The sequence below is a fragment of the Lissotriton helveticus genome, chromosome 1_1 (assembly GCF_964261635.1).
Source record: "Lissotriton helveticus chromosome 1_1, aLisHel1.1, whole genome shotgun sequence".
In the NCBI taxonomy this organism is placed as follows: Eukaryota; Metazoa; Chordata; class Amphibia; order Caudata; family Salamandridae; genus Lissotriton; species Lissotriton helveticus.
The window spans coordinates 1,469,826,342-1,469,840,678 of NC_136057.1; the positions used below are offsets into that span (position 1 = coordinate 1,469,826,342).

General features: G+C 45.2%; 1 protein-coding gene across 1 annotated transcript in view; it reads right to left on the reverse strand.

Moving 5' to 3' along the window:
- PA2G4 (proliferation-associated 2G4) overlaps positions 1–14,337 on the reverse strand; it is a 50,778-nt gene that overhangs the window by 11,694 nt on the left and 24,747 nt on the right. The window contains exons 5-9 of the mRNA XM_078686280.1: positions 12,935–13,027; positions 11,153–11,216; positions 10,649–10,727; positions 9,092–9,170; positions 8,295–8,428 (exon numbers count right to left, since the gene is read on the reverse strand). Of these exons, the coding sequence (XP_078542406.1) occupies positions 8,295–8,428; positions 9,092–9,170; positions 10,649–10,727; positions 11,153–11,216; positions 12,935–13,027 (449 nt within the window). The remainder of the gene's footprint in view (positions 1–8,294; positions 8,429–9,091; positions 9,171–10,648; positions 10,728–11,152; positions 11,217–12,934; positions 13,028–14,337) is intronic.

Sequence of the window (14,337 nt, forward strand, 5' to 3'; positions counted from 1 at the left end):
GATAGACACATTGAACACTTCAACTTACTAGACCCCTTCCAATCTGGCTTTAGGAAAGGATGCAGCACTGAAACCGCCATGCTAAACATTGACGACATCCACCACTCACTTGATAATGGTGAATCTAGCCTGCTGATCCTCCTTGATCTCTCTGCAGCGTTTGATACGGTTAACCACTCTGCTCTACTAAATGTTCTTAGAGATCGATTCGGCCTGAATGGTACGACACACAAATAGTTTGTCTCATACCTACAACACCGTTCTCAACAAATCAAAATCCAAAATTGCCTATCTAACCCTACCTCCATCTCCTTAGGAGTTCCACAAGGATCCATCCTCTCTCCCACTCTTTAACCTTTTCATGGAACCCCTCACACTCATTCTTAAACAAGCCGGGATCAACTACCATCTCTATGCTGACGACACCCAACTCTATTATAAGATTAAAACTCATGCTGACATCCTTCAACTCAACAACACTCTCATCAAGATCCAATCCTGGTTCCACAGTAACCACCTTAAACTCAACCCTAAAAAAACTGAAATCATTCTTTTTTTCCCCTAAAAATAACCAGCTCCCCATTCAGAAGTGGATCTCTGACCTTAACGCCCTCAACTGCTCCTTATCTTTGTCCTCCTCAGTCCAATCACTAGGGATCTCCCTGGACAACCTCCTAACCCTCAAGGTACACATCAATAATTCTGCCAAAGAAGCCCTCTTCACTCTCCGCCACCTTAAGAAAATCAAGCCCTTCATCCCGATCGATGATTTCAAACTAGCAGTCCAATCCCTTGTTCTTTCTCGCATAGACTATGGCAATGCCATTCTCACCGGAATTCCCAAGATCCACCTAGCACCTCTTAAATCTGTGCTTAACCTTGCAGCTAGGCTTACCTCAGACTGCAAGCGATTCAACCACATATCCCCTGCCCTTAAAACTCTTAAATGGCTCCCCATTGAAGGTAGATCCATTTACAAAACGGCCTGCATTACACAAAATTCTCCATCAGAATACACCGACCTACCTCGCTAGCAAACTCACTAAAGCCGGTTGCTCCCGCTCCTTGAGAAGTACTAACACCCTCCTTCTTATCCCCCCCTTCTAAAAAAGAAAACCACCCAGTCTAGATCCTTTTCTGGCAACGCTCCTTGCATTTGGAATGCCCTTCCAACTGACCTTCGCTGCAACCCTTCCTACTCTTGTTTCAAAAAAGAACTCAAACTACATCTCCTCAATAAATACTGGGGACCCTAATCCATATCTGTTCTCTTCCACTGGCTACATCTGTCCGACCCTAGATGCATTCGCCCTCCCTTGTTTTTAGCCTTACTCGCCCTGTCTCCTCGTCACTTTCCCCTCCCTGTTTACCACCTTCACTCCTCCTTGCTCCCCCCTTCCCTTGTCCACCCTCAGCCCGCATCCCCTTCAACCCCCTCCCATTTCTGCCCCTCCCGCTTCTCTTCCTTACCAACCTAACGGACCACTAACCTTCCTATCCTGACCCTTCAATTTTCCGTTTTTTCCCCTCCAATTTGTGCCTTTTGATATGTTTGATTTATCACATCTTACACATTTTGTTGTGCTTATTTCCCATATTTATCTTTTTGAAATATGTCAGACGGAGACTTTTATGTTTATTTACATTGATGCTATGTATGTCCCCTGTTTTATTGACCTTTTCTTGTCTCTAAAATGTAAAGCGCTCCGATACCCCCGGGTCCAGCCAGCACTATATAAAACCTCTAAAATAAATAAATAAATTTCAACTTGGCTGTAACACTTATAGGTGGTCAACGCATTATTTGGTCCCTTAATATTTCAGAAATATTTAGGAAGATTAGTTTTGGATTCAATCCATTTAAAGCTTCTGCGCTTTTGGTTTGGAAAACTTCAAATTTAATTTAATCCCCGAGCACACTAAAGAGACTTCATGCTATCTCTGTAGTTATTATAGGGAAGACATTTGCAACCTTGTTTGCCGATGCTCGAGATTTTAAAAGAGTTTAAAAGATTGTGCCAGTTTTATTTTTTATCTGATTATACGTAAATGTTGGCAAGCAGTTTTATTTATTTATTAATTGTTCGGTCTAAAAGGGCAGATGCAACTTAGATAATTAAAAAAATAACTCAAGTGTGAAAGTGATTTTGATGCAGCAGAAAAGTGGCAGCAGGGCAGCACTCAAAAAGACAGTAAGAGGGGAAAGTGTTGGTCATTTAACCCCTTCGCTGCGGGGTGTTTCCCCCCCGCTGTGCGGGCAGGAGGGTGGCCGCACGCGGCGACGCATTGCTGGTGACGAGCTCAGCTCGTCATGGCCACACCCGTTTTTAGAACGTTCAGCACAGCGGGGAGATTAGCCCTGCGTTCCAACGGCCGTGACGAGCTCAGCTCGTCGTGAGGGCAGCTCCGCTGCGCCTCATGACGAGCTGAGCTAGTCAGCAGCACCCATGTGGTTAATAAAATAAAGCAGGGGTGGGCGACTATGCTGCACGAGGGAGCGGGCAACACAGAGGACATGGTGGTGAAGCAGCTTGGAGGGCTGCAAACAAGGGAGGCACCTTGGAGCATTTAGGGGAAAGGAAGCACAAAAGAGCAGCACACAAGGGAGAAAGCAATTCAGTGCGGAGATACGTTGGGTGCTTAAGGGAGGGAAGCAGTGCAACAAGGGAGAGCCAGAAAACATGCACAGCCAGGAGTGCTAAAAGAAACAAGTTCCCTAAATGTGAGCAGTGGGAAGATGCAAGCCATACAATTAAAAGAATGCTGAAGTGCCTCTGCTTCAGGGAAAGAGCAAATAGAAGGGAAAGGCAAGCCATCATATAAGCAGCAATCAAATGAGTGACGAAGCAAGCCCATGTGTAAGCAATGGTTTGGCTCTAAGCCCAGGTTTCTGGTAAGCCCACAATAGGTCCTTTGCAGCCAAAAAGCTTTTGCTATCTGGTAAGGACACAAGAAAACAGGGATGAGTTGGGTGCACAGAGGTGGGAGTCAGTCCTAAAAGGGGCTAGGATGCACCACTTGTCAATAGAGCTGAGAGCAGAGTGATACACAAGTTGGAGTCAGATGAAGTATGGCGAAAACTTTCACTGTGATACTGCATAGAGAGGAGAATAATATACAGAAGGAAATTCAAAAGTTATCAGTGGAACCCATGATAAAACAAAGTGTCACCAACATGGAATGGACTTACCGGGAGGGAACACTCAAGTGAGTGCATATCAAATGACCAGTAATTGGAAGGAACAATATGATTTTCCTTATTTAGAGAGAACTAATGGAGACTGCAGCCCAAAGTAGGAGGCCATTAAGGAACAAAAAAAGGTACTCTGCAAAGTTTAGTTAAACACAGGTGTGAGGGGAAGCCGCCATACAGTGGGTGACGTGAGTAAATGTACCCTGCTTTGTTAATAACAGCAAGTTGTTTGAAACTTAATGGGGAGAAAACGGAGAGGACGGTATATGGGGGGATTTTCTTGACGTCAACCCATCCCTAAATAGCAGGTCAAAAATCTGTAATTTTGGCTTGACAACAAGCTTTCAATGGCAACTCAAGCACCAATACGGTCGACAACATGCTTCGGCAGGCTAAGGACTTTAAGAAAGCTGCTGAGATGTTATGTTATGTTAAGGGAATTTTGTATAGCGCACTGTCACCGGAGGTATCATGGCGCTGAAAGGGTGCTGAGGAAACAGAGGGATTTTAGCGGGGTTGTGGGAAAAGCCAGGTTTTTAGTGATTTGCGAAATTGAATCAGAGTACCGGAAGTCCTAACTGAGAGGGGGAGAGAATTCCAAAGTTTGGGGCCGAGAAAGGCAAATCTTCGACCCCCAGATCTACAGAGTTTGAAGGGAGGGACCACCAAAAGATGTAAGTGAAGTGATCTACGGTTACGTGAGGGACAGTAGGGACAGATCAGGGATTTCAAAAAGGCGGGACAGGAACCAGAGAGAGATTTGAAAATAAGACAGCCAACCTTGAAGGCAGCCCTTAGGCTAACCGGGAGCCAGTGTAGCTTGATAAGGAGGGGTTTGGCGGACTGCCACTTCGGAATCCCGAGGGCCAGTCTCGCCGCCTGGTTTTGGATGACTTGCAACCTATTGATGGAGCATTTGGGTAAGCCGTAATAGATGGAATTTGAAAAATCCAGGCGGGAGAGAACAAGGGCCATGATGACTTGAAGCAAGGCATCGGGAGTAAGAAGGTAGGCCACCTTCCTGATCCTGCGCAGTTGGAACATGCAGGAGGAAACCACTGTCCCCACCTGCGGCCCCAGAGAGAGCCCAGCGTCAATAGTGACCCCGAGGCTTTTCACCGAGGTTACCGGGGAGGGAGGAGAGCCAAGCTCTGTCGGCCAGAAATATGGACCCCAGTGGACGGCGCTCTTACCCGGCAGGAGGAGCTCCGTCTTACCGGGGTTCAATTTCAGCTGGTTCTGACACATCCACTGAAAGATATGGGACATGACTGCCTGAAAAGTAGGAATAGAAGAAGGAGAGTTTAGAGAGAAAATGAGTTGTAGGTCGTCCGCGTAATTGAAGACGCGGACGTCCCACTGCCTCAGAGAAGAGAGAAGAGGGCGAAGATAGAGATTGAAAAGAAGAGGGGATAGAGAGGAGCCCTGAGGGACCCCACAAGGCAGATGTTCCCTAGGGGCCCTAAATGTACCTAGGCTGAGGGACTGGGATCTCCCCATAAGGAAAGATTTCACCCAGGCCAGCGCCAGGCCCTGGATGCCGGCCTGTTCGACACGGTGGAGGAGGATGTTATGGTCCACCGTGTCGAAAGCGGCCGACAGATCTAGTAAAACCAGGGCCTGGGAGGTACCCTTGTCAGCTCCGTCTCTCAAGGTATCTAGGACAGCCAGGATCACAGCCTCCGTAGAATGACCAGGGCGGAAGCCGGCCTGGTTGGCCTCGAGAAAGATGGAACTCTCGATGAACCCCGACAGACAGGCAGTGACATGGGCCTCCAAGATTTTTGAGAAAAAAGGTAAGAGAGAGATAGGACGATAGTTTGCCGGGACGGCAGGGTCGGCTCCAGGCTTCTTCAACAGAGGCACTAGAACGGCCTCCTTGAAGGAGCTGGGTACCGTCCCGGAAAGAAGAGAGGAATTGAGCAGAGGAAGGATACAGTCGGGTAGAGAATGGCAGATGTCGCAAAGTATGGAAGGTGGACAGTGGTCGTCAGGGGAGCCAGACTTGATCCGGGCCACCAGGTTGGCTAAAGATATAGCGTCTAGTGGGGGAAGCTGGGTGATAGAGAAAGCATTATGAGGGGGTGTGATTGGAACAGCATCCAGTGAGGTGACTGGGATAGTGCCCTTAATCAAAACAATCTTCTGTAAAAAAAAGGTGCTAAGTGCATTGCAAGATTCCTGGGTAGGGGCCTGGGACAAAAGCGTTCTGGCGTCAGACGTGAACTCGTCCAGAACTCTAAAGATCTCCTTCGATTTACAGGGAGCTGACAGGATACGCTCGGAGACATAGGTTTTCTTGGCTGCAGAGATAGCAGATTTGTACCTATTACGAGCTGCCACATAGATATCTCTACTTGACGGGCAGTAGTCTCTTCTCCATCTGCGTTCGAATTGACGAAGTTCTAACTGTAAAGTTTTGAGGAGTGGAGTAAACCATTTATGAGAATGGTTATGACGAGAGCGAGGGAACTTGATTAGTGGGGCAAAGATATCGCTGGCTGATATGAGCCAGCTAGAGACTTGCCCATCTAGCTCATTAATGTCAGGGTCATTGGGGGGAGGCGGATGTGTGTGAGACAGATGAGTTAGCAGTTTGGAAGAGTCGACGGCCTTCCACTTACGAGCCATGCCACCCTCCCGCGAAGGGATCCTGACCTGACCAGCCATCGAGATGGTGGTATCGATAAGGCGGTGGTCCGACCACACGCAAGGTGTAATAAGCGGGTGGGAGGGCTTCACCCCATAGACCCAGATATGGTCAAGTATATGGCCACCACTATGGGTGGGGGAGGTGACTAACTGGCTGAAGTTCAGGCTCGAGAGACCTTCAAACAATTCGAGGGCGTGGGGGCCAGCGTCCCTGTGCTGAAACCAATAATTAAAGTCCCCAGCAATAACTATGCGAGGAGAAGAGGTAGCAATGCTAGCAAGCTGCTCAATAAACAGTGCGGGGAAAGAGGGCATGGATTGTGGGGGGCGGTAAAGTACCATAAAGGTAACAGCGCCCACCTCAGTTCCAAGACTGAAGACAAGGTTATCTACATCGGGAAAAATCATGGAAGTGGGGGTGATAACCTGAATATCCTTACGTATTACCGCCGCGACCCCTCCTCCAGGGCGACCCCCATGGCGGTTGGTGTTAAGCAGGCAGTAGTCAGGAGGTAATGCTGCCAGTATGTCCGGGAGGGAGTCGTCCGTAAGCCAGGTCTCAGAAAGTAGAAGAACATCAGGTCTTTCAGTCGTAAGTAGATGGAAAATATCAGTTTGATGCCTGACTAAAGAACGAGTGTTCAGATATAGTAGGCGGATCTGCGACTCAGGAATAGTGAGGGAAGTGGGAGGAGTGAGTGGGCCAAGGTGGGGGGGTAGATTACCAGTGATTCCTAGAGTAGTGATCCGCGTCCAGGTGTCAAACGATAGGGGGCAGTCAGCAGCTCGAAGGTGCATCAGGGCGGGGGATGAGTAGGAGATGGTAGTATCCACATCCCTAGGCCCTAGGCCCGTCCCGGCGCGGACGGGCGCAGACGGGCTTGACTCTGGTGCGACTCCGGCGCGCCTACGTCGCGCCCGCTGCGCTCGTCCGCTGCGCTGACGCATGGGGCCCGTCTAAATAGGCGATGACGCCGAGGGGGAGGAGTCAGGAGGGCGGGGTGGGGGAGGAAAGTAAAAACACAAGGTGTGCCACTCACCGCTAGTAGTCAGCGGGGGAAATGAAGTTTTAAAGCTGCTAGCACTCAGCAGCAGAGAGGCAAGCAGAACAAAGTTAAAAATACAAGGCTTCACAGCGCTCAGCGCGCTAAACCTCTGCCCTCTGCCACAGGGCTTTGGTAAATCGCGAGGCAAAAAGTGGGCGGAGCCTAAATAGGCGATGACGCCGAGGGGGAGGAGTCAGGAGGGCGGGGTGGGGGAGGAAAGGTTTGCCACTCACCGCTAGTAGTCAGCGGGGGAAATTAAGTTTTAAAGCTGCTAGCACTCAGCAGCAGAGAGGCAAGCAGAACAAAGTTAAAAATACAAGGCTTCACAGCGCTCAGCGCGCTAAACCTCTGCCCTCTGCCACAGGGCTTTGGTAAATCGTGAGGCAAAAAGTGGGCGGAGCCTAAATAGGCGATGACGCCGAGGGGGAGGAGTCAGGAGGGCGGGGTGGGGGAGGAAAGTAAAAACACAAGGTGTGCCACTCACCGCTAGTAGTCAGCGGGGGAAATGAAGTTTTAAAGCTGCTAGCACTCAGCAGCAGAGATGGTCACCTGAACCATTAAGCAGGCTAGTATTACAAGGCCTAGTCATTTCGCGTCACTATTACGGGAACTCCTTGAAAAAGACACCAAGTCATTCAGAATGCCACAGCCTGCATATTGTTCAAAATCCCTAAAAGATTGTAGCCCTGGCCAGCCTGCAGTGCTTTAAATGATTTTCAAGCCACTGTGCATGGCCCATCGAGCTATGCATAAAAAGGGTCCCAGGCTAATTCCATAGCATAGATGGCAAACAGAGTCAGAACCAATATTCAGAAAGCAGCTAAAAACAGCTCTTTTCTAACCTTTGCGTTCAGCATTGACATAGTAACCTGTTAGCTATCTTAGCGCTGGGAGGTCCTCCTGGTTAACCATGCGATTTAGAAATTCCCATGAAAAGAATGGAGGAAACATCCTGGAGGTTGTCCACACGGGGGCTGCAGAGGTAGTCGCTCACAATCAGCTAGTGGGGCACTGCCCTTACTCAGAAACAAATGTTAGTTGAGCTGGCTATAGAGGGTCTCCAACATGTCTTGGTACTGTTGTGATGGCAAACACAATTCGGGTAAAGGGTCAGGACCCGCGGCCAAGTCTAAAAAAAACTGGCATGCTTTTCCAGTTCGACAAAACTTTGTGGCTCTCTAATCCCCTCTACTTCAGCGATAGCACAGATAAGCTGCAATTTAGAAAGACTCGGAAACTGCAGTTTACACAATACAATTTACATAAATGACAGTTAATGCAGCAGAGAGTGCAGGTCAGTAAAATGCTACACCTAATCACATGGCTAGACCCCTTTAAGAGAACACTTGAATAAAAAATATAAAGAATCGGAACAGGTTTCTAGTCCTACCCCAAGACACTACCTGAGAGTAAACGGCATTGCATCAAATCGTCGTTCAACCTCACTGAAGAAGGCACGGGAGGTTTTCATCTTCAAACCGTATTGCTTGGAAGGGTCCCTTTTGTATATGGTGGTCCTCTGCCCAGCATCCTTTGGCTGAAAAAATAAAACGGCTCCTATTTAAAAAAAGGTTGCTTTTTACTATGTTATTTTTTATTAATGTTGTAGTTTAAAAGCTAAGTTACGTACTAGCCATTTTACAATGATTAAGGGACGTCGTGTAATTGCAGTTAAGTGGATGAACAATAAAACAATCGCATTTATAACTGGGAAAACACTGCATGTTTGAGCAGGGCCCGACAAGCAGCAAGAAAGCACAGTTGAAACACCCGCATGCACAGACAAAAGGTCAGGTGACCTAGACAGAAGGAGTCATGTTCATAAAGTTCATCAGTGGCAGAATACAGCAAACACAGCCAAAGAGGAGCTATGGATGATCAAGAGATGTTCATTCAACAAGCCTAACTCAAAAAGACACGGGTCAAATAAATAATGTTTCTGTGAAAAGCATGGCTCATGGTGTGCAGGAAGAAGATTGCTGCAGATTAATTGCACACATGCATGAGGAGACGTCTTCAGCATGATAAAAAGTACAAGGGAATGGAGTGACTACTGGGACATAGGCCTGAGACCATGTGTCAGGGGAGGGGAATACCTACAAAACCATGGTTCTAAAGACTTTTAAATGAGGCACACATTGCTGCACTGGGTCTCGTGTGTGTAGCTTCGAAGATGCTTAAGTGTACAGCCCCTCCTTACCTTTCCCTCTCCAGTGCTAACGAGGACATCTACAGCATAAACTTCATGCACCTCAAACTCAGCCTTTTCATGGTCCTTCCTAGAATAGAAAGACAGTATGGAGATACATCAGACAACCGGACACAAGGTGAAAAATTCTATCACGAGATACACAGGCATCAACTGGAAACCGGATTCACTTCCAGAAATGTTATTAAACATTAACGAAACCAAGCAAAACACAGGCCACTGTGCTAAAATATTGAAACTGAGCCCTATTTGCACTACATAGAAAGGTCCAGTCATGCTAGACAACGATAATATTCAGATTAGCCATCAACAAGAGGCGATTACATTTAACGGTTCTGCACTTGGTATTGGCCGCCACATCTACCCATTTGCGATTACTGGAGGGACTAGCCCCCACCTGAAACAAAATCAAGCCACAAAAACAGGTACGTCTGATGTAGTCCGGCTTTTCGACTGCCCTCAATTTCTGATGTGGTCACCCTTAAGCATCACTGACTGGAGTCAAACTAGACCTCGAAAATCAAAAATATTACTAGACCTGAAGGTCTATCAACTTGAATAAGCTACTCAACAGAACTGAAATGCACTTGACCTATATGTAGGTCTCATTAGGTCATCCTAGGCAAATATTGTATTTTGAATGGCCTTTATTTCTTCATTATCTCATATGACAGTGCCTTCCAATATGCAAGATCAGCATTGCTGCTGTACAAAAAAAAATATTTGGTTAGATTTAATACACAAAATGCATGCTCCGTGCATAATAGGAATCTAGCCAATAGCATTGCCATCAGGGCATGAATGTTTCAGTTCATCTTTAAAAACTCTAAATATAGTACTAAAACGTGAGGTGGTAGATTACATTACCAGTTATAGACAGCACATTTTACATTGAAATAGATAAAAAAAAATTCCCACTAACATGCAGTTTTACTTCTTGTGTATAAACAATCTGTAGAAATAGTTTTTTCAGCAAACATTTATCATCTGCACATCACCTAGTAAAGTGTTCATAATGGTTTCCATCCTATTAAAATATTTTTCGTCAGAATTACAAACCAAGGGCTTTCATAACAGCAATTTGTTTTTAAATGTTTGTATAATTCGCTATTTAAATGGATGCAGGAATAAAGCATTACATCCTCCTACAAGCCTCTCATTTCACATTTTTTGTACTGCGCGTTTGTAAGACAAGTTCACTTTACAAAATCCTTCAACTTTGCAGTCCGATAATGAAAAGTAATTTTAGATGGACAGGCGATTGACCCGCCTCTGAACACAGAATAAATGTGACAAGATAGAAACAAGATTTAAAGGCATTTTTAGCGCTCCATCACTTTATGAGTGAACAGAACATCTGTTTGCCAGCTCGCCAGAAGGGGCACGTAGGCCCAAAATATAGCTTGCCCTGATAAAATCCGACTCGCAATAACAGGTGGGCTGGCTTGGAGATTTGTCAAGGCCTGCAAACTCCTTATTAATACATGCACTAGAGGAAAGAGCAAGCACCATGAACATTTCACATTTTTGTGGAGACTACAAACATACTTTTGCTGGTCAGTTGGGTTTTGGATGATCGTTTTCTCGCCATCGATCACATGCTGCTTCAGCTGATGTGACAACATCCCTTGGAAGAAGAAACATAATTACCATATTGTTCTTCTGTACCACTGGAGAGCCAGTTGGTTGCATATATTTTACTAGACCAGTCCATTTTCACACCCAGATTTTCATTGGCAGCTCAAATCTTCGTCAAAACAGTTTAAATAACTGGTCAAAACGATTAAAATGAAGGGCAAGCAAGAGTACACACAAAATAAAACAAAGTGACTTTAGACACTACTAAACACCCAACGTGTTACTCAACAGCGGATCATACCAATGCTTCAAACTGTCAGACTAGAATGTTACCTGCATCACTGTCCCAAAACGCAGAAGGGCAGGCTTTCCAGTCACCCTTTCACCCCTCACTGTGCATCACATAGCAGTCAATCCACAACTATGAAAAAAGCCTAGCTTGTGGTCTTTATCAACCATATTTAAAGGACTTACCTTCAACAGCGGAACAGTTAAATGACTGAGCAATTTTATTCCAGGCCTCTGTTACCTGAGAGTTCTGTAAAAGAACAATACAAATTAGTGGATCAGAGGTCACAAACAGCGTGTAAATGAAGCTGTTCTACAAAAAACAGGAAGCACTAGTGTATTCTTTGCACTGTTTTGGAGGACATCAGAAGCAATAAAAGGAAAGCAAAGCTATTTTGACGAGGCAGCTCTGTTTACATGTATACAGCAGGGTCGTACTGAGACCTCAACATATCTTCAATTACTCGTTTGTGCCTCAAACCATAACTAAGCCGGACTTTGAACATTAAAAAGCACAATAATAAGCTGAAAATATATGTATTTGACTGCCAAGAGATCTCTTTAAACAAACAACTGCCACTGTGCAGTAAAACAAGTGGTTCTGTTGGGTGTGACGCATGAGTAATTCAAACACTACTATTAATGTGGTTGAGGCCCCCCCTCCAATGACAACAGTTCAAAACCTCCCAACTAATGACTCGAGGTCTTATTTACTACTTTCAAGTCTTTTACTTGACTTTTTATTCAATGCAAAAGAAATTATTTAGAAAAAGAGAGAGAAGACTGTCCACATAGAATTTAGTGCAAAAATAGTGACAATAGTGAATAGTGATCAACAAGTGACAAATATATACAAGTGAAATTAGAAGTCTATACAATCAATATATACATATATACACAATTGTTTTTCTGTAGGCCGTGATAATTGGATGTCTAGAGATTCTAGATATTTCTTTCAGTTTTGGAATCCTAGAGATCAGCGGCCAGTTACAGGATGTCGACGTTTCGACCCTTCTGCGCCTGGGTGTAAGGTCGTGGCGGGTCTTTCTCAAGACAAGGTGTATTGCACAACAGTCCACAGGTCGTATTGAATCGCCTGTAGAGGTGTTGGCGCAAGGCCAAAAGATCCGCTTCTCAGTCCTATATGTAAAGAATCCGCTGGCTCAATGGTCCACCGATCCGCTGCATTCGTCAGCTGACGAAGGATTCCAAAACTGAAAGAAATATCTAGAATCTCTAGACATCCAATTATAACGGCCTCCAGAAAAACAATTGTGTATATATGTATATATTGATTGTATAGACTTCTAATTTCACTTGTATATATTTGTCACTTGTTGATCACTATTCACTATTGTCACTATTTTTGCACTAAATTCTATGTGGACAGTCTTCTCTCTTTTTCTAAATAATTTCTTTTGCATTGAATAAAAAGTCAAGTAAAAGACTTGAAAGTAGTAAATAAGACCTCGAGTCATTAGTTGGGAGGTTTTGAACTGTTGTCATTGGAGGGGGGGCCTCAACCACATTAATAGTAGTGTTTGAATTACTCATGCGTCACACCCAACAGAACCACTTGTTTTATTAACCATTAACTACCCAGGTTCTGAGGGACACAGGGTTACCCCATTTTTGTTTAAATACTGTGCAGTATGTAAGCATGTTAAAATTTGTCAACATAACGAGCAGCAAGCACATACCGGGCAGGTGGCCACTGCTGTGCTTGCCGCCAGTTTTAATGGAAAATATTACCGTACAACCCTTAAGAGACTCAGCTAAACACTTTACAACTTTTCTTACTGTTGAAGACAAATCGTCCTGTCTACATAGCACAATGACAATGATGCCAAGCTACAGATTGTGTGTCATTTCTCAGACTAGACTTCACATCAGTACTGCAAGACGCAGGAGACTGCATTATTTTTAACTTGATTCAAGTGACCAGTATCCCAGTTGCAGCCATGTTACCTGGTTCCCCGGTTTCACCAAACGCAATGCAGCCTCTGCACATAAGTGTGCTGCCTTCAGAACATCAGCTTTGCGTCCAATAACTGGAACTTCCTGTAAAAAAAGAAATATATATAAATATATATCATTCAAATTACTACTGGTGGTAAAATAAAGAAATTGGGCAAAAATGTTCTGCACCCTGAAATGAAAAGCTGTGCCTACACTCTGGACAACATCTTACAAGAATTATATAAGAGAAAATACACTAAAAATAAAGAACAGTACGGTCACTGGAACTTTATTGATGGGTTCAGATTTTACACACAAAATCATAAAAATTCAGTAGTTATAGTTTTACTTATCTGAAGAAACTATAACTCGGTAATTGAATTGGGTTCTGTTGCAGTACCCGTCTACTTTTTGCCTGGCTTTCGATCCTATATATATATATATATATATATATATATACACACATATTTTTTTTAAAGTTTTATACAGTGCAAACTAGACCCAAGACATCAGGCATCACAGCGCTTTACATGAGCACCAGTTTTGTTATAGAAGAACACATTAATTTTTGTTAGGCACGGGGAGATTAAGTGATTTGCCCATAATCACAGGCTGTTGAGTGTCGTTCAAGAGACTCAAACCCGGTTCTCCAGCTTTGAGGTAGACCGCTCTAGCCGGAAGGCTACATTCTCTCCCCGAACTTTGACTGTAGAATACTGGGTCCCTGCGGTCCAGGTTCCCAGTACCATTGTTCTTTCCCTAAAACCGTTCCACAATTGGCCCTTCAGGCCCCATGCAAGTCCCTAGGTACCTGGGGCATTGGAACAGAAGAGGGCCCCTAACAAAGTAGACATGTCACACTGCCTGTATTCCATGCCAACTAGTACCGCCTAAGGCAAAAGCAAGTCACCCCTCTAGCAGGCCTTACAAGCTATAAGGCAGGGTGCACTACATCTAGGTGTGGGCATATCTGCACGCCCGTACAATATTGAGGTCTATTTCTTAATATTGTACGGGCCAGGGAAGCCATGGAAAGTACATTGGTTGGAAAATCAACTACTCTGAGTGTTTGGTACTAAACAACTCCTCACCAACCTACAGTGATGCCAGTGTGGGATTTGCTGAAGCATCTAATCAGAGGTTAACAGATGTGCACCCTGAAAATCTACCAACCCTGATGTGGCCACAGACTGGCTTTAGGCAGCCTGCCACCACTAGACATGTTTGTGGACCGCTGGGTCAAGAGCCACTGCTCTCTGGGACCAGATACAAAGCACATCCTGGGTGGAGGTGTCACACCTCCTCCCCTCAAATAGGCACAGTGCTCGAGAGGGAAACTTCAAAGACCTTCCGCCTTTGTAATGCGACCGCCAACCTCTGCTCTTAGCAGTCGATGGCAGCCCCTGGTTTAC